The sequence below is a fragment of the Periophthalmus magnuspinnatus genome, chromosome 23, assembly GCF_009829125.3.
Source record: "Periophthalmus magnuspinnatus isolate fPerMag1 chromosome 23, fPerMag1.2.pri, whole genome shotgun sequence".
Lineage (NCBI taxonomy): Eukaryota > Metazoa > Chordata > Actinopteri > Gobiiformes > Gobiidae > Periophthalmus > Periophthalmus magnuspinnatus.
In genome coordinates this window covers 132,712-151,584 of record NC_047148.1, presented here as the reverse complement: position 1 = coordinate 151,584, position 18,873 = coordinate 132,712, and the positions used below count along the sequence as shown (strand labels likewise).

At 45.6% G+C, this 18,873-nt stretch overlaps 1 protein-coding gene across 1 annotated transcript in view; it reads right to left on the bottom strand.

Moving 5' to 3' along the window:
- Positions 1–10,420: 10,420 nt before the first annotated feature.
- The window catches only part of LOC117391364 (MAM domain-containing protein 2-like), an 85,781-nt gene continuing 77,328 nt past the window's right edge, over positions 10,421–18,873 (bottom strand). Inside the window, exons 14-15 of the mRNA XM_055231844.1 lie at positions 11,718–11,802; positions 10,421–10,693 (exon numbers count right to left, since the gene is read on the bottom strand). Of these exons, the coding sequence (XP_055087819.1) occupies positions 10,647–10,693; positions 11,718–11,802 (132 nt within the window). The 3' untranslated portion in view covers positions 10,421–10,646. The remainder of the gene's footprint in view (positions 10,694–11,717; positions 11,803–18,873) is intronic.

Genomic DNA, 18,873 nt, shown 5'->3' with positions numbered 1-18,873 from the left:
GCACTCCTGCTCTGTATAAGGCAGTATAAAAGCACTCCTGCTCTGTATAAGACAGTATAAAAGCACTCCTGCTCTGTATGAGGCAGTATAAAAGCACTCCTGCTCTGTATGAGGCAGTATAAAAGCACTCCTGCTCTGTATAAGACAGTATAAAAGCACTCCTGCTCTGTATGAGGCCAGTATAAAAGCACTCCTGCTCTGAATAAGGCAGTATAAAAGCACTCCTGCTCTGTATAACACAGTATAAAAGCACTCCTGCTCTGTATGAGACAGTATAAAAGCACTCCTGCTCTGTATGAGACAGTATAAAAGCACTCCTGCTCTGTATGAGGCCAGTATAGAACCACTCCTGCTCTGTATGAGGCCAGTATAAAAGCACTCCTGCTCTGTATGAGGCCAGTATAAAAGCACTCCTGCTCTATTTAAGGCAGTATAAAAGCACTCCTGCTCTGTATGAGGCCAGTATAAAAGCACTCCTGCTCTGTATAAGACAGTATAAAAGCACTCCTGCTCTGTATGAGACAGTATAAAAGCACTCCTGCTCTGTATGAGGCCAGTATAGAACCACTCCTGCTCTGTATGAGGCCAGTATAAAAGCACTCCTGCTCTGTATAAGACAGTATAAAAGCACTCCTGCTCTGTATAAGACAGTATAAAAGCACTCCTGCTCTGTATGAGGCCAGTATAAAAGCACTCCTGCTCTGTATAAGACAGTATAATAGCACTCCTGCTCTGTATAAGACAGTATAAAAGCACTCCTGCTCTGTATGAGGCCAGTATAAAAGCACTCCTGCTCTGTATAAGACAGTATAAAAGCACTCCTGCTCTGTATGAGGCCAGTATAAAAGCACTCCTGCTCTGTATAAGACAGTATAAAAGCACTCCTGCTCTGCATAAGGCAGTATAAAAGCACTCCTGCTCTGTATGAGGCCAGTATAAAAGCACTCCTGCTCTGTATGAGGCCAGTATAAAAGCACTCCTGCTCTGTATAAGACAGTATAAAAGCACTCCTGCTCTGTATAAGACAGTATAAAAGCACTCCTGCTCTGTATAAGACAGTATAAAAGCACTCCTGCTCTGTATAAGACAGTATAAAAGCACTCCTGCTCTGTATGAGGCCAGTATAAAAGCACTCCTGCTCTGTATAAGACAGTATAAAAGCACTCCTGCTCTGTATAAGACAGTATAAAAGCACTCCTGCTCTGTATAAGACAGTATAAAAGCACTCCTGCTCTGTATGAGGCCAGTATAAAAGCACTCCTGCTCTGTATAAGACAGTATAAAAGCACTCCTGCTCTGTATAAGACAGTATAAAAGCACTCCTGCTCTGTATAAGACAGTATAAAAGCACTCCTGCTCTGTATGAGGCAGTATAAAAGCACTCCTGCTCTGTATAAGGCAGTATAAAAGCACTCCTGCTCTGTATAAGGCAGTATAAAAGCACTCCTGCTCTGTATAAGACAGTATAAAAGCACTCCTGCTCTGTATGAGGCAGTATAAAAGCACTCCTGCTCTGTATGAGGCAGTATAAAAGCACTCCTGCTCTGTATGAGGCCAGTATAAAAGCACTCCTGCTCTGTATAAGACAGTATAAAAGCACTCCTGCTCTGTATAAGACAGTATAAAAGCACTCCTGCTCTGTATGAGGCCAGTATAAAAGCACTCCTGCTCTGAATAAGGCAGTATAAAAGCACTCCTGCTCTGTATAACACAGTATAAAAGCACTCCTGCTCTGTATGAGACAGTATAAAAGCACTCCTGCTCTGTATGAGGCCAGTAAAAAAGCACTCCTGCTCTGTATAAGAGAGTATAAAAGCACTCCTGCTCTGTATAAGGCAGTATAAAAGCACTCCTGCTCTGTATAAGACAGTATAAAAGCACTCCTGCTCTGTATGAGACAGTATAAAAGCACTCCTGCTCTGTATAAGACAGTATAAAAGCACTCCTGCTCTGTATAAGACAGTATAAAAGCACTCCTGCTCTGTATAAGACAGTATAAAAGCACTCCTGCTCTGTATAAGACAGTATAAAAGCACTCCTGCTCTGTATGAGGCCAGTATAAAAGCACTCCTGCTCTGTATAAGACAGTATAAAAGCACTCCTGCTCTGTATGAGACAGTATAAAAGCACTCCTGCTCTGTATAAGACAGTATAAAAGCACTCCTGCTCTGTATAAGGCAGTATAAAAGCACTCCTGCTCTGTATAAGGCAGTATAAAAGCACTCCTGCTCTGTATGAGGCCAGTATAAAAGCACTCCTGCTCTGTATGAGGCAGTATAAAAGCACTCCTGCTCTGTATAAGACAGTATAAAAGCACTCCTGCTCTGTATAAGACAGTATAAAAGCACTCCTGCTCTGTATGAGGCCAGTATAAAAGCACTCCTGCTCTGTATAAGGCAGTATAAAAGCACTCCTGCTCTGTATGAGGCAGTATAAAAGCACTCCTGCTCTGTATGAGACAGTATAAAAGCACTCCTGCTCTGTATAAGACAGTATAAAAGCACTCCTGCTCTGTATGAGGCAGTATAAAAGCACTCCTGCTCTGTATGAGGCAGTATAAAAGCACTCCTGCTCTGTATGAGACAGTATAAAAGCACTCCTGCTCTGTATAAGACAGTATAAAAGCACTCCTGCTCTGTATGAGGCAGTATAAAAGCACTCCTGCTCTGTATGAGACAGTATAAAAGCACTCCTGCTCTGTATAAGACAGTATAAAAGCACTCCTGCTCTGAGGCCAGTATAAAAGCATCTCCACCTGTCCATCTCCACATATCCATCTTGACCTGTGCACCTACAGCAGAGACATTCAACAGACTCTCACTGAAGACACTGGAAGAAGAGAGAACTTTTCAGTTACTCACGCTTACCTTTTCTGTTGAAAATCAAACCCCTAAACAACTCCATGAAGGCTCATATTGTTCACAGGCTCCTGGTGTTGTTCAAATTAGTTTAATATTCCCATTTAATATTTCTTTTCTTTCGTTTTCAGACAATCTAAAATCTTACCAAGCAGTGTTATTGTGCATTGTGTCACCAAGGAAACTGCTCAACATTCTTCCATATACATACATGCAGAAATTGTAAAATGTATTTACTTAGAATACTTGAATACCTGCATTAAAATGTATTTTGTAAGGACGCTGTTACACAGTCCAATGAGAGTACTGTATTCTGAATACTTTAAATACTCACACCGAGTTACATTATATTAAATGTAAAAAACGCATCAGAGGATTAAAAAAGTTGCATGTTACTGCCACTGTTTCCTTCTTTACCTTCTTTGAATGCCAACATTTTACTTTTTTTTCTATATTTTTTCTATATTTGTATTCTGGCCTCAAAATTTGCATGCAATGTGCATGTTATCATTATATTAAAACAAGATGTTTTGTTTAGCTAATAACTTTGATAAAGGTCATACTCATGAGATAAACACAATCCATTCATTATCCATGCAAAATCTTACATTTATAAGTGTAACCAGTTAAAAACAAAAACAACAAATATTGTCATTTTTGTTTTTAACAAAAACAATATCTCAAACATAAGCATGGATGATCGAAATGGAAGTGGATGTAAGATTTTGGCCTGTCTGGCTTATCTGTGTCCCCAGATACAGGTAACTTGTTCAGATCAAATGTAGCTTTTACTGATAACTGTAATGCTGATTTATTCTTGATTACACAAACATTACACATGGTGGCCATGTTGTTTATGTCATAATTTGCTGTTTTTGGTTCTCAAGATGATTATGCAATCAGAAAGCAGAATTACCCTTACATGAGTCTCTCGTCCCCTCCCCGAACCGCCACCTTAACGTGGTGGAGGGGTTTGAGCACCCGAATGATCCTGGGAGCTATGTTGTCGGGGGCTTCATGCCCCTGGTAGGGTCACCCATGGCAAACAGGTCCTGGGAGACGGGTCTGACTAAGAGCGGTTCAGAAGCCCTACATGAAGAAGAAAAGAACAAGGCCAGTTACGTCGCCCGGACTGGCGTTACCGGGGCCCCACCCTGGAGCCAGGCCTGGGGTGGGTGCTCGGCAGCGAGCGCCTGGTGGCCGGGCCTTTCCCCACGGGGCCCGGTCGGGCCCAGCCCGAAGAAACGACGTGGGGCCGTCCTCCCGTGGACCCACCACCTGCGGGAGGAGCCATGAGGGGCGGGTGCGGAGAGATCCGGGCGGCAGTCGAAGGCGGGGACCTCGACGACCGGATCTCCGGACATGGAGACTAGCTCTGGGGACGTGGAATGTCACCTCGCTGGGGGGGAAGGAGCCTGAGCTTCTGTGGGAGGTTGAGCGTTACCGGCTAGATATAGTCGGCCTCACCTCCACGCACAGCTTGGGCTGTGGAACCCAACTTCTTGAGAGGGGTTGGACTCTCCATTTCTCTGGCGTTGCCCGCGGGGAGCGGCGGCGAGCTGGTGTGGGCTTGCTCATTGCCCCACAGCTCAGCCGCTGCGTGTTGGGGTTCACTCCGGTGAACGAGAGGGTCGCGTCCCTGCGCCTTCGGGTCGGGGACAGGTCTCTCACTGTTGTGTCAGCCTACGGGCCAAGCAGCAGTGCAGAGTACCCGGCCTTCTTGGAGTCCCTGGGAGGGGTACTAGACAGTGCACCAACCGGGACTCCGTTGTTCTCCTGGGGGACTTCAACGCCCATGTGGGTAATGACAGTGACACTTGGAGGGGCGTGATTGGGAGGAACGGCCTCCCCGATCTGAACCCGAGCGGTGTTTTGTTATTGGACTTCTGTGCTAGTCACAGTTTGTCCATAACAAACACCATGTTCGAGCACAAGGGTGTCCATCGGTGCACATGGCACCAGGACACTCTAGGTCGGAGGTCGATGATCGACTTTGTTGTCGTGTCATCTGACCTCCGACCGCGTGTCTTGGACACTCGGGTGAAGAGAGGGGCTGAGCTGTCAACTGATCACCACCTGGTGGTGAGTTGGATCCGCTGGCGGAGGAGGAAGCCGGACAGACCTGGCAGGCCCAAGCGCATTGTGAGGGTCAGCTGGGAACGTCTGGCGGAGCCCTCTGTCAGGGGGGTCTTCAACTCCCACCTCCGGGAGAGCTTCTCCCTGATCCCGGGGGAGGTTGGAGACATGGACTCCGAGTGGGCCATGTTCTCCACCTCTAGTGTCGATGCAGCTGCTCGTAGCTATGGTCGTAAGGTCTGTGGTGCTTGTCGCGGCGGCAATCCCCGAACCCGGTGGTGGACACCGGAAGTAAGGGATGCCGTCAAGCTGAAGAAGGAGTCCTATCGAGCCTTGTTGGCTCGTGGGACTCCTAAGGCAGCTGATGAGTACCAGCGGGCCAAGCATGCCGCGGCTCGGGCAGTCACAGAGGCAAAAACTCGGGGTTGGGAGGAGTTCGGGGAGGCCAAGGAGGAGGACTATCGGATGGCCTCAAAGAAATTCTGGCAAACCGTCCGACGCCTCAGGAGGGGGAAGCAGTGCTTCACCAACACTGTTTACAGTGCGGGTGGAGAGCTGCTGACCTCGACTGGGGATGTTGTCGGGCGGTGGAAGGAATACTTTGAGGATCTCCTCAATCCCACTGTCACGTCTTCCGAGGAGGAAGCAGAAACTGGGGACCCAGAGGCGGACTCAAGTCACTGAGGTGGTTGGCAAGCTTCTCGGTGGCAAGGCTCCGGGGGTGGATGAGATCCGTCCTGAGTACCTCAAGTCTCTGGATGTTGTGGGACTGTCTTGGCTGACACGTCTCTGCAACATCGCGTGGCGGTCGGGGACAGTACCTGTGGAATGGCAGACCGGGGTGGTGGTCCCTCTGTATAAGAAGGGGGACCGGAGGGTGTGTTCCAATTACAGGGGAATCACACTCCTCAGCCTTCCCGGTAAGGTCTATTCCAGGGTACTGGAGAGGAGAATCCGACCGATAGTCGAACCTCGGATTCAGGAGGAGCAGTGTGGTTTTCGTCCTGGTCGTGGAACACTGGACCAGCTCTATACTCTCCATCGGGTCCTCGAGGGCTCATGGGAGTATGCCCAACCAGTCCACATGTGTTTTGTGGATCTGGAGAAGGCATTCGACCGTGTCCCTCGTGGTGTCCTTTGGGGGGTGCTCTGGGAGTATGGGGTCCGGGGCTCTTTGCTAAGGAGCTGTGTTCACATTGCCAGCAGTAAGTCAGACCTGTTCCCAGTGCATGTTGGACTCCACCAGGGCTGCCCTTTGTCACCGGTTCTGTTCATTATATTTATGGACAGAATTTCTAGGCGCAGCCAGGGGCCGGAGGGGGCCTGGTTTGGGAACCACAGGATTTCATCTCTGCTGTTTGCAGATGATGTTGTCCTGATGGCTTCTTCGAGCCAGGACCTGCAGCACTGGGGCGGTTTGCAGCCGAGTGTGAAGCGGCTGGGATGAGAATCAGCTCCTCCAAATCCGAGGCCATGGTTCTCGACCGGAAAAAGGTGGTTTGCTCTCTCCGGGTGGGTGGAGAGTCTCTGCCCCAAGTGGAGGAGTTCAAGTATCTCGGGGTCTTGTTCACGAGTGAGGGAAGGATGGAGCGTGAGATTGACAGGCGGATCGGTGCAGCATCTGCAGTGATGCGGTCGCTGTATCGGTCCGTTGTGGTAAAGAAGGAGCTGAGCCGGAAGGCGAAGCTCTCGATTTACCGGTCAATCTACGTTCCTACCCTCACCTATGGTCATGAGCTTTGGGTAATGACCGAAAGGACAAGATCGCGGATACAAGCGGCTGAAATGGGCTTCCTCCGCAGAGTGGCCGGGCGCACCCTTAGGGATAGGGTGAGGAGCTCGGTCACACGGGAGGAGCTCGGAGTAGAGCCGCTGCTCCTACATGTTGAAAGGAACCAGCTGAGGTGGCTCGGGCATCTGCTCAGGATGCCTCCTGGACGCCTCCCTAGGGAGGTGTTCTGGGCATGTCCCACCGGGAGGAGGCCCCAGGGAAGACCCAGGACACGCTGGAGGGACTATGTCTCTCGGCTGGCCTGGGAACGCCTTGGGGTCCCACCGGAGGAGCTGGAGGACGTGTCCGGGGTGAGGGAAGTCTGGGAGTCCCTGCTTAGACTGCTGCCCCCGCGACCCGGCCCCGGATAAGCGGAAGAAAATGGATGGATGGATGGATGGAGTTTCTCGTTTGGGTAACCAGTTTCAATGCTGAATTCCAGTTGGTTTAAACCTTAAAAGACTTTCTCTGATCTGAATGGTCACTACTTAAACCTCAGCACCTGCAGCCAACCATTAATCATTGCTAATGCAGCCTCTGCAGCTCAGTGAGTTAATTATTGAGGTTCTGAGCTTTCATATGAGGCATGACCTATCTTTATTCTGAGAATGAGAAAAACTTGGACGCGTCCTCTGCAGGTTAAACCACTGGCAGCCGAGGTTCAGTTGAGATTGTAGTAAGAGTGGAGGCTACATACAGTTACTTTAAGTCTTTATTACTGCTGAGGCAACCGCAATAGATTTTTCCACCACCCTATGATATCCTGCCATCTAGTGAGCATAGGAGGCAACTACAGAGGGCTCTTCACTACCTGTTCTTTTTGTTGGTTGTCCCCTGAGACAATGTCTCATCAAAATATTTTGGAAAGATATTTCTTGTTATTGACAGGTTGTCTTTCATCTTATTATATGAATATATCAATGCTGGTTTTGTAAAATAGAATAATAAGCATAAACAAAGAATGTTTATTCTTCATGCATTGCTTATATGTTTCTTATATTTAAACGTGCATTTTCAAACCAAAAGACATTTTTTTCTCTTTAAAGATATAGTTCAAAGTCTTCAATCAATCTTAAATGCCGACAATAAAAAATATATGAAACCGGAGTGAGTGTTTAACCCTTTAAGAGTGTGCTTTATTCATTGCTGTAATGTGTTATTCTTTATAATCTTGTTTTGTTTATATTATTTATGTGTCTGGTTTGGGGACCACAAGATCATATTCATGTGTGCAGATGATGATTCATGACTTCACCCGGACCTTCAGCTGCTCTTCAGCTTTTCCAAATCAGAGGCCATTGTGCTTCATTGGTTTAGTCCTAGTTTTATCCTGGTTTAGTCCTGCTTTAGATCTCTGGTTCTACTGTTTCCTAGGTTCATGAGCTTTGGGTAATGAATGAAAGAACAAGATGGCGGAAGTGGTTAAATTAGTTTCTTCCATAGGATGGCTGGGCCTTAGAGATAGAGTGAGGAGCTCAAAGTAAAGCTGCTGTTTTGGGAAACCCTAGGGAAAACACAGGACATGCTGGAGGGACTGTGTCTCTTGGCTGGCCTAGGACACCCCAGCATGTGCCCGTGTCTATAGAAAGGGAAGTCTGGGAGTTCCTGCTTAGACTGTTTCCCCCGTGACCTGACTCCAGATAAAGTGGAAGAAAATGGATGGATACACACTCCTTGTTTAATCTTGACCTAAACTGACTGACTGACTGACCACTGATTGATTGATTAATTTTATTTCAAGTTTGTGCCACAGAACAATGCATGATTTACATAGTTGCATATTATAAACAACAGAAAAGCACGTTTCTAGAAAGAAAGTGGGAAGAAGAAAAACTCATTTTAACCCACCACATCTCATATCTAAACCCACATCTGAAACATTCTGTTGTGGATTTAATGATAAAGGATTTACATCATAAGTAGTAAACACACACCCAGAAGATTGTGTTAGGTCTGTTGGCTGCTGCACTGGTCACAGGCTCACAGGGGCCTACGGCAGAGTAACTCCACATTATGATGAAGAGAGAGGGAGAAAGATACATTCTGAGAAGAAAAGTATAAAAATAGAGGAAGTAGCGCTGAGTTCTAAAACAAAATCCCTCTACCTATGTCATGAACACTGGAAACTCCATCCAAAATGCAGAGACAATATATGTACAAGGAAGGCACTTTTCTGTCAGTTTAAACTTTGATTTAACAAAATAAAAGCATTCTTATTTATTTATATTTTTCTAATCTTAACTATTGTGTAAATTAGACCATCTTTGGCCTTGGTTTCAGATTGGTTATGGAATTATTTCTACATATGTCATATCTGCTGCCAGTGTTCAACCAGGAAGTAGAATTATAAACTAGCCAGAAAAGACAATATTTTTAGTCAAATATTAAATCTAATGTAACTATGTTTTAGTGAAATGGGTAGTCTAATCTGTCATATGCACTTTTAGTCTGCTTCCTCTCTGTAGACAGTGCTGTGGCCCTTGTCCCGTGTCCCACCTCTTCAGACAGCTTTCATACAGTTATTTGACAACAAAAAGTACAGTATTCTGACAATTACATTTTTGGTCCAATCTTGCAGTGACTATGGCACTATTCATTGCTACCCCTCTAAGTACGCAAATTTGTTTAAGGCGAGGCACTGCAGATATTATCCTAGTGAAAAAAAAACATACATTTAGAGGTATCAATTTTATAAAAATATGAGGAAAAAATGTATTCAGTTTTTCATCATGTTTCATGTTTTCAAAGGATAGGGTATGTGTGTGGACACATTATTTAAGACATGTAAATGTTAAAAAAAAAAAAAAAAAAAAAAAAGATTGAACAAGGTTTCAATTTCTTGCTTAATTTTAGATACAAAAATATACACTCTCTTACTTTGTAAATTTAGTCAATTCTAAATGTATTAACTTACAAATCCAGTCTGAAATCACTTTTTATCCAGATGGATAGCAGTCTGCCCTAGTAGTTGTGATATTTTTGTCCTTTCTTTTTTCTCATAAGCAGCTATGCCTGTTCCTGATTGGCTAATCCACCTGTCAATCACACCCGTCTGAACTCTGGGAGATTCATTGGTGGCCAAACTCACATCCATCCAAATCTTCTTCTAATTAAAACTTAAATAACTCAGGCTTAGAATTAGATATGAACAAATCTTTCTGTACAACTTGTCAAAATCATGTTAACGTGGAACTAAACACAAAATCCACCTTTTTGTTACTAAATTGTGTATATGGTGGTTTAATAGCATTAGCTACTGTTCCTAGTCATTTTTGGCTATTTTAGATACGTTTGCAGCTTTCTGGTCAAAATCGCCTAAATCTAAGTTTGTGCTGCCTTCAGTGGCCACTGCAGGTTCAAGTACTATGTACTATGTATGTCACGTCCCACTGCCCTGATTTCAGTTTGTGATTACAAACACCTGGCTACAAGGGCTATAGAGTTTTAGTAGTGTGGGTACCTGTTAAACCGGAGTTTAAGTAGTGTGGATAACCCCCACACCCCCACCCCCTTCCTCACCCTCCCCTAATGCTCCAGGTACGCCCCCAGGTTAAAAGCTCTATTTGAAATGTGGTTGCGGCCAAAGTTTAGTCCAACTTTAAGCACATGATTGGAAAGTTTGGTTTATGTAAGCACTACCTTAAGGGGTAGTCTGCATAGAAGAAGAATGCATTTGGAGAAGAGCACCTTTGAATTACAATGTCCATAGATGCTTGGATGGAATGAAAAAATAACACCAAAAGACCAAAGAAACAAAAATTCTACCTGTAGTGTCCCGCTTCAAATGCCAAATCTGTTCCATGTCTGCAGCAGGTTGGTATATCAGATATATAAACTACTAAAGCTTTAGTTTGTCCAGTCCACACTCATAGTTCCACCCAAAGTCACTCCTCCCCAAGTTCATAGGGGGCACTCTCTCAGACTGTAGAACATGTCCACGATTACTCAAGCTCATTGGAACTTCCTGTGATGTCCAAGTCTTCCATTGCTGCGGCACAAAGATATGACAAAAACACAAGATTACTCACTGAAAGGAATGGGTGTTATTAGTCTTGAAAAGAGGTGGGTATAGTAGCCAAAAGTACACAAGTAGAGGTACTATTACCTCAAATAATATTTCTCAAGTAAATGTACGCTGTAGTGGTCCAAGAAATTACTAAGTATTTGAGTGAACTCTACTACTACTAAGAGTAACTTAAAGAGTAACTATAAAAAATCTGGTATTTTCAAAGGATAGACAAAATGAGCAAGAAACACAAATGTTCAAATCATTTCATATTGTCAACATAAGGTTTTTGTCACTTGTAGACTCACTGTGGGAAGAGTAACCACAACTTTTACTCAAGTAACAGTACTGCAACATTACCACATATTACTTAAGCAGGAGTAAAAGTAGGGAGGTCTGAAAACTACTTTGAAAAGCACTTTATTTAACTTAAATGTACTGGAGTCAATGTAACAGAGTACTACCCACCTCTGGTCTATAATAACGGAGGATCTTCAGGAGTATCTAGCTGGAGGTTTAGCCTACTGTGCATGTTATAAGCTAGAACCAGGAGTTTTTAAAATTATTTTTACTTAGGCATTATTTGCCCAGGTACGTTCTTAAGAACACACTTCTTCACAATGAAAATGAAATGATTACATACCAACCGAACACGGGCCGACAGAAACCGGTCTACGTATTACACCCACAACTGTCTTATGAGTTTAATAATGGCTTACACTTGTAATGCACTTTGTCAAAGCCTCTCAAAGCGCTACACTATAGTCATTATTCATTCATTTCCACACTTGGTGATGGTAAGCTACTATTGTATTGTAGACGGAAGCGAGGCTGCCAATCTGCGCCATCGGCCCCTCCGACCGCCACCTATCATTCACACACAGTCGACTGTTTAACCACTAACCACAAGGCTAACCACTCTGCCACTGCCCTACACCACACTAGTACACATACTGTAGTACATCTACTGTAAGACACATACTGTAGTACACTGACAGTGCAGTACCTGGGCAGGGGCCGCTTTCCAGCTGGATGTCATCAATGGCGATGTCACTGCGGATGGAGAGCCCCCTGGTGGCCTCAAACACAATCTGCACACACACAGAGTTTAGAGAGGCTTGTGTCACCTGTGCTGTTGCTAGACACTTTTTTATGACAGCTTTTTGAAGTATTTTTTAAATTGGTAAACAACAGAACTATTACAACTTTGATTTAGATTCTAGTGATGTGATGATGTCATACTGAAACCTGTAGTTATAGTCTATATATAGTATATAGTCTATTAATTGAACCTGATGATCTTCAATAGCCTCATTCCCATAGGGGCGGTACAGGGCAGACTGTTTGTCTGAGTGTTTCCTTTGTCTAAAGTGATCCATACTGCCCCGTTTCAGGGGTTCCAAGCGGATCGCTGTATCTTGTATTACAAAAGAAATCAATATTAAATATTATTGGCCTATACAATGTTGTGATGTCAGCTGAAATCTCTTTGATCTCCCACCACTTAAATGTCTATGTCAGAAGCTCCAGTTGCACTAGTTGTCATATGTAAGCCAGCTGCAGTACATCCAGAATGCTGCTGCTCGCATCCAGACTTGAACCAGGAAGTACAAGCACATACTGTAAGTCCTGTGATTTAGAAAATAGACTTCAAAGCAGCTTTGCCTGTGTACAGGTCTCTCCATGGCCTAGCACCAAAGTACATCTTCAATATGTTAGTGCCATAAAACATCTTGCATTCTGAGGGCCTCAGGGGCCGGCCTCCTGCTGGCGCCCAGAGTCAGGACTGAACACGAGGAATCAGCATTTTATGCAGCTAAAACCTGGAACAGTCTTCCTGAAGATGTGAGACAGGCCTCTTCTTTGGCAATGTTTAAATCCAGGCTCAAAATGGTTCTGTTTAGCTGTGCATGTGTGGGGAAGCTGACCAATGTTGTCAAAACCAGGAGGTAGACTCAAGAAACACTCTCAATGAATAATATTTTTTGCTAATCACTGTGGTAAGCCATGGAAAAAATACATATTTACAAAAATTAACTGTGCTCAAATTAAGCAAAAGCAACAGAATTTAAAGCTGCAAGCAGCATCGAACGGCCCTCGTGGGCCGTGCTTCACACTCAGCCGACCCGGCACTCCCTACAGGAGGCGCTAACGCACCAGTTTTGTCCGTGTTATTGCAGCTTTGGGCTGTACTTGTCACTAAACAAAGTCTACACCGAGTGGAAGGACTGATGCACAAACATGCAAAAACATGGGTTTTTCCAGGTATCTCCATGGCAACACCGTGCAAAATACAAACTTGGCCCCCTGGACTTTTTTGACGGGGACGACCTTAACAATAACATTCCTCAATGAAGCAAATAAGTTGTCATAAGACTTTGAAATGTACAAAAATTTTGAAAATTTCCCATTCAGATAGCATGTGCTCTTTGGCGATGCACCAAAGAGCACATGACATGATGACAAAAGAAACATGGACTGACGGACTTTTATTAGACATCGTAAAGTGACAGGAAAGTATTTGAGAAGTGACAGGAAAGTTTTTTGTAAAGTAATGGGAAAGTTCTTAAACTGAGCAAGACAGTGTTTAAAGAGAGAGAGAGAGAGTTTTTAAAGGGGCAAATGAGTGGGTGAGAGAGTTGCAGATTGGGTGATTATTTATGTTTTGATTTGTGTGATTTTAATGTCTTTCTTATTCTGTAAAGCACTTTGAATTACCTTGTGTATGAATTGTGGTATACAAATAAACTTACCTTGCCTTGCCTTGCCTTGCCATGGCAACCCAGTGAAAAATATGACATGGATCCCATTGACTTTTTTGATCAGGATGACATGAAGAGTCATGGTGCCAAATTTTACATTATTCCATGAAATTAATATTGCTCCCATGAATAGGAACAATTGGGAGGTTTCCCATTAGGATAACATTGGCAGTTTGGCGCATCGCCATGGCAACACGGTGTAAAAGACGACATGGGTCTGATTGACTTTATTGATTGGGATGACCCAATGGAATTTTCTGTCAAATTTGGTAACATTTCGGAAAACAAAAGTTTTGGCCCTCTGTACAAATATATTAGATATTCTGTTTATTTATTTATTTTTATTTAACCTTTATTTAACCAGGAAAGTCCCATTGAGTCCTCGCCAATGGCAGCAACAAATAAAAAATACAGTTACATAATTAAAAAGAGACAAGATAACAGGAAAAGACAAACAGATTATGAAAAACAAGTGCATGTTGTGGAGCCTTGAGACCTCTCAGTTTAGATTTAAAAGCATTCAAGTAAATCAACTCTGTCAAGTTCCAGTCTTACTCATCCATGCATTTGTTACTTCCAGACTTGATTACTGTAATTCTCTGCTCGCCGCCTGCCCCAAAAGTACTATAAAGTACTATAAAGTACTATAAAGTACTATAAAGTACTATAAAGTACTATAAAGTACTATAAAGTACTATAAGGAGCCTCCAGTTGGTCCAAAATGCAGCGGCCAGAGTCCTAACAGGAACTAAAAGAAGAGACCACATCAGTCCTGTACTAAAATATCTGCACTGGCTTCCTGTCGAGCTTAGAATCAAATTCAAAGTCGTCCTCCTGACATACAAAGCCCTAAACGGTATGGCCCCATCCTATCTGCAAGATGCTATTGTCCCGTACCAGCCAAACAGAGCACTCCGCTCTCAGAATGCAGGACTATTAGTGGTTCCTAGAGTGTCCAAAAGTACAGTGGGAGGGAGAGCATTCAGTTACCAAGCTCCTGTGCTATGGAATCAACTCCCTGCTGATGTTAAACAGGCCCCACAGTCTCTGTATTTAAGACCAGGCTTAAAACCTTCCTCTTCGGTATAGACCAGGTTACATAGTGAGGGAGTTAGGGACAAACCCGGGATAAGACAGGCTGCAGTAGGAGTAACTAGCTGGGGGAAGTATGGCAACCTGAGCACTATCCTCTGCTTTGTCCTATTTTCTCATCAGCAATGCTATTCACATGTTGTCCCCTGTCCCACTCCCCCTGTGGAGTGTAACTCTTTCAGATGCCCCGATGACAGCTGAACCCTCTCCTCCTCCCCGCCTGGCCCTCCTCCACCCGCCTCCCTCTCCTCCTCCACCCACCTCCCTCCTCCTCGTCTGGCTGATTTTTCTTGTTTTGTCAGATTTTTCCTGTTGTTTTGTTTTTGTGTGTAGGCAGCACAGTGGCTGAGTGGCAACCCTCATGTCTCACAGCAGAAGGTTTGGTTCGATCCCAGGCCTTTCTGTGTGGAGTTTTTCATGTTTCTCCCCGTGTCTGGATGGGTACTCCGGTTTCCCCCATCAACCAAAACATGAACGCCCTTCGAGACAACTGTTGTTGTGATTTTGGGCGTTACAAAAATAAAATGAATTGAATTGAATTTCTGCAACATGTTCCATGCAGGTGGTGGGTCCTCCCGTGGACCCACCACCTGCGGGAGGAGCCATGCGGGGCGGGTGCAAAGAGATCCGGGCGGCAGTCGAAGGCGGGGACCCCGACGACCGGATCTCCGGACATGGAGACTAGCTCTGGGGACGTGGAACGTCACCTCGCTGGGGGGGAAGGAGCCTGAGCTTGTGCGGGAGGTTGAGCGTTACCGTCTAGATATAGTCGGCCTCACCTCCACGCACAGCTCGGGCTCTGGAACCCAACTTCTTGAGAGGGGTTGGACTCTCCATTTCTCTGGCGTTGCCCGCGGGGAGCGGCGGCGAGCTGGTGTGGGCTTGCTCATTGCCCCACAGCTCAGCCGCTGCGTGTTGGGGTTCACTCCGGTGAACGAGAGGGTCGCGTCCCTGCGCCTTCGGGTCAGGGACAGGTCTCTCACTGTTGTGTCGGCCTACGGGCCAAACAGCAGTGCAGAGTACCCGGCCTTCTTGGAGTCCCTGGGAGGGGTACTAGACAGTGCACCAACCGGGGACTCCGTTGTTCTCCTGGGGGACTTCAACGCCCATGTGGGTAACGACAGTGACACTTGGAGGGGCGTGATTGGGAGGAACGGCCTCCCCGATCTGAACCCGAGCGGTGTTTTGTTATTGGACTTCTGTGCTAGTTACAGCTTGTCCATAACAAACACCATGTTCGAGCACAAGGGTGTCCATCGGTGCACATGGCACCAGGACACTCTAGGTCGGAGGTCGATGATCGACTTTGTTGTCGTGTCATCTGACCTCCGACCGCGTGTCTTGGACACTCGGGTGAAGAGAGGGGCTGAGCTGTCAACTGATCACCACCTGGTGGTGAGTTGGATCCGCTGGCGGAGGAGGAAGCCGGACAGACCTGGCAGACCCAAGCGCATTGTGAGGGTCTGCTGGGAACGTCTGGCGGAGCCCTCTGTCAGGGGGGTCTTCAACTCCCACCTCCGGGAGAGCTTCTCCCTGATCCTGGGGAAGGCTGGGCCATGTCCTCCACCTCTATTGTCGATGCGGCTGCTCGTAGCTGTGGACGTAAGGTCTGTGGTGCTTGTCGCGGCGGCAATCCCCGAACCCGGTGGTGGACACCGGAAGTAAGGGATGCCGTCAAGCTGAAGAAGGAGTCCTATCGAGCCTTGTTGGCTCGTGGGACTCCTGAGGCAGCTGATGAGTACCGGCGGGCCAAGCGTGCCGCGGCTCGGGCAGTCACAGAGGCAAAAACTCGGGGTTGGGAGGAGTTCGGAGAGGCCATGGAGAAGGACTATCGGACGGCCTCAAAGAGATTCTGGCAAACCGTCCGACGCCTCAGGAGGGGGAAGCAGTGCTTCACCAACACTGTTTACAGTGCGGGTGGAGAGCTGCTGACCTCGACTGGGGATGTTGTCGGGCGGTGGAAGGAATACTTTGAGGATCTCCTCAATCCCACTGTCACGTCTTCCGAGGAGGAAGCAGAAACTGGGGACCCAGAGGCGGACTCGTCCATCACCCTGGCTGAAGTCACTGAGGTGGTTGGCAAGCTCCTCGGTGGCAAGGCTCCGGGGGTGGACGAGATCCGTCCTGAGTACCTCAAGTCTCTGGATGTTGTGGGGCTGTCTTGGCTGACACGTCTCTGCAACATCGCGTGGCGGTCGGGGACAGTACCTGTGTGTTGAAGGATCCCAGCAGGGGTCGCCAGAGGGTGCGTGAACGTGACGTCACACTGCTTTAATAATGCTTAAGGTAGTTAAAATGTTATGCTGAAGTTATGAAGTAAATATGATTGATTTACTGATTTACCGACTTATCTATATCAACTTGCTAAATTTAGACTCATCTATTAAATGGGTATTCGATTAGCTTTATTCTGTTATTTGATACGCTTATGATATTATGATTATTAAAGGTGCCTAAGTTGCTCAATTGGTTAAAAGAATGTTTTAGCTAAAAGGACCTTATGGATGTGCTAATGTTGCTAGTTTATGCTAGTTGCTTGTTATATTTTAGGACTGCATTTATAGCTTGTTTTGATTTTATGATGCATTTAAGTAACAATCTGATGCTAAATGATTGAATGGTACATTATAATATAACCAAAGTGCCTTTTGTTTTATTTTTACTTTTATACTTTTATACTTTTTATACTTTTATACTTATTAAAATGTTTTCTTATGCTTGTAATAACAAGGTAATAATTGTAAGATCAATGTTTGACAGTATGAACTGGGCTGGCTATAACTGACATTGAATTAAAAGCTTAAATTTGCTCTAAATTGAAGTTAAGACAAAGTTCAAAAGTTCAGTGAGTTTAAGACAAGTTCAAGACACAGCTGCGCAGGTGCAACTCTACAGTTCGCTGGGTGCACAGGAAGTGACCATATTTGGAAACTTTCCAGTTCACTGAGTGCACAGGAAGTGACCATATTTGGAAACTTTCCGGTTCACTGAGTGCACAGGAACAGACCATATCTGTAATAGAGGGGAAGTACCTAGTGGGCAGGCCACACTTGCTGTCAAACACTGATTGGTTCTTGAGATTTGGAAAGCCCCTTGTAAACTGTATATAAGCTGTACTCATTCTGCAAGCAAACGGAGATCTCTTTGACGTGGAGACTTTGTGTTTCACACTCATTGACGCATTTCCCCGAGGTCTTTTTGACGTGGAGACTGGGCAGTCTCGCACCCAATTAGTCACCTCAAGTGCTTGCCACCGATTTGGGTGAGAGCCTTTCGATTCTTGGAAGCCTAGGAGTTTAGGTGGGACCCGCCTGTCTACCATTGAGACAGTTGCCAGAGTCTCTCACCAGATCCAGGACCATATCGAATCGTGCCTCATTTGTACCCACCGGCTGAATGGGTGTAGGTAGTTCGATACCTGACAAGTCTGGATTAGATGTGGGACCCGCCTGTCTACCATTGAGACAGTAGCCAAAATCTCTCACTGTTCCTGGTCACATTGAACATACCTGACTTAGAACCCTCAGTTGAAGTTCGCTTGGCAATAAACACACAAAAAAGACATTTACTGACTACACCTCATTTTTGTCTCCACACTTGATCTCCTCTTCTTTTAGCTAGACTAAAAGTTTAGTAGTTTATAATTCTACACGCAGGAGACCAGATCTTCGTAAGGTAGGGTTTTTCACACTTTCTTACACTTTTCTGGGCTGGTCCTGGTCCAACCTTGGGAGGTAAAAGGGTTTTAAAGGGGTTATCAATATGGGTCATGGGGTGTCTCTCCCTCAGGTAAAAGTTGTTAAAGTTGCTCTACCACTGCGGTGATTCGACATGGCGCCCGAACAGGGACCTGAGTAATTAATTAATCGCTAATGTTAATTGCTTAGGTCGTAGATATAAATCCGGGTGAGACACCTTACTGACCCTAGCTAACCGTTAAAACTCGAGGGTAGTGAAGAGGAGGACTGGCCACCCTCTGATTTGCTACTCTACAGGCACCAGTGCGTGAGGTCGCTTAGCTGCGAAAATAGGCGAGCTCCACTCACCTCTGGACAACAAGGGGGTTTATATTTGCCTTGCTACGGACACGAGCGGGTAGGACTAGCGTCAGAAGGGTCGCAGCCCACACAAACCACTGACGGGGGTACGCCATCGTGGTGGTTCAGCCACCACCTAGTCCCTTTTTAAAGGTCAGGAACGTGGTCCCCGAAGAGCGAGGGATTCACTAATTATAGGCACACGGTTAGGAGAGCCGCGTCCACAAGGGGCGCTACGTGCGACGACCGAACTTTTGTTAGGGTAACAGTT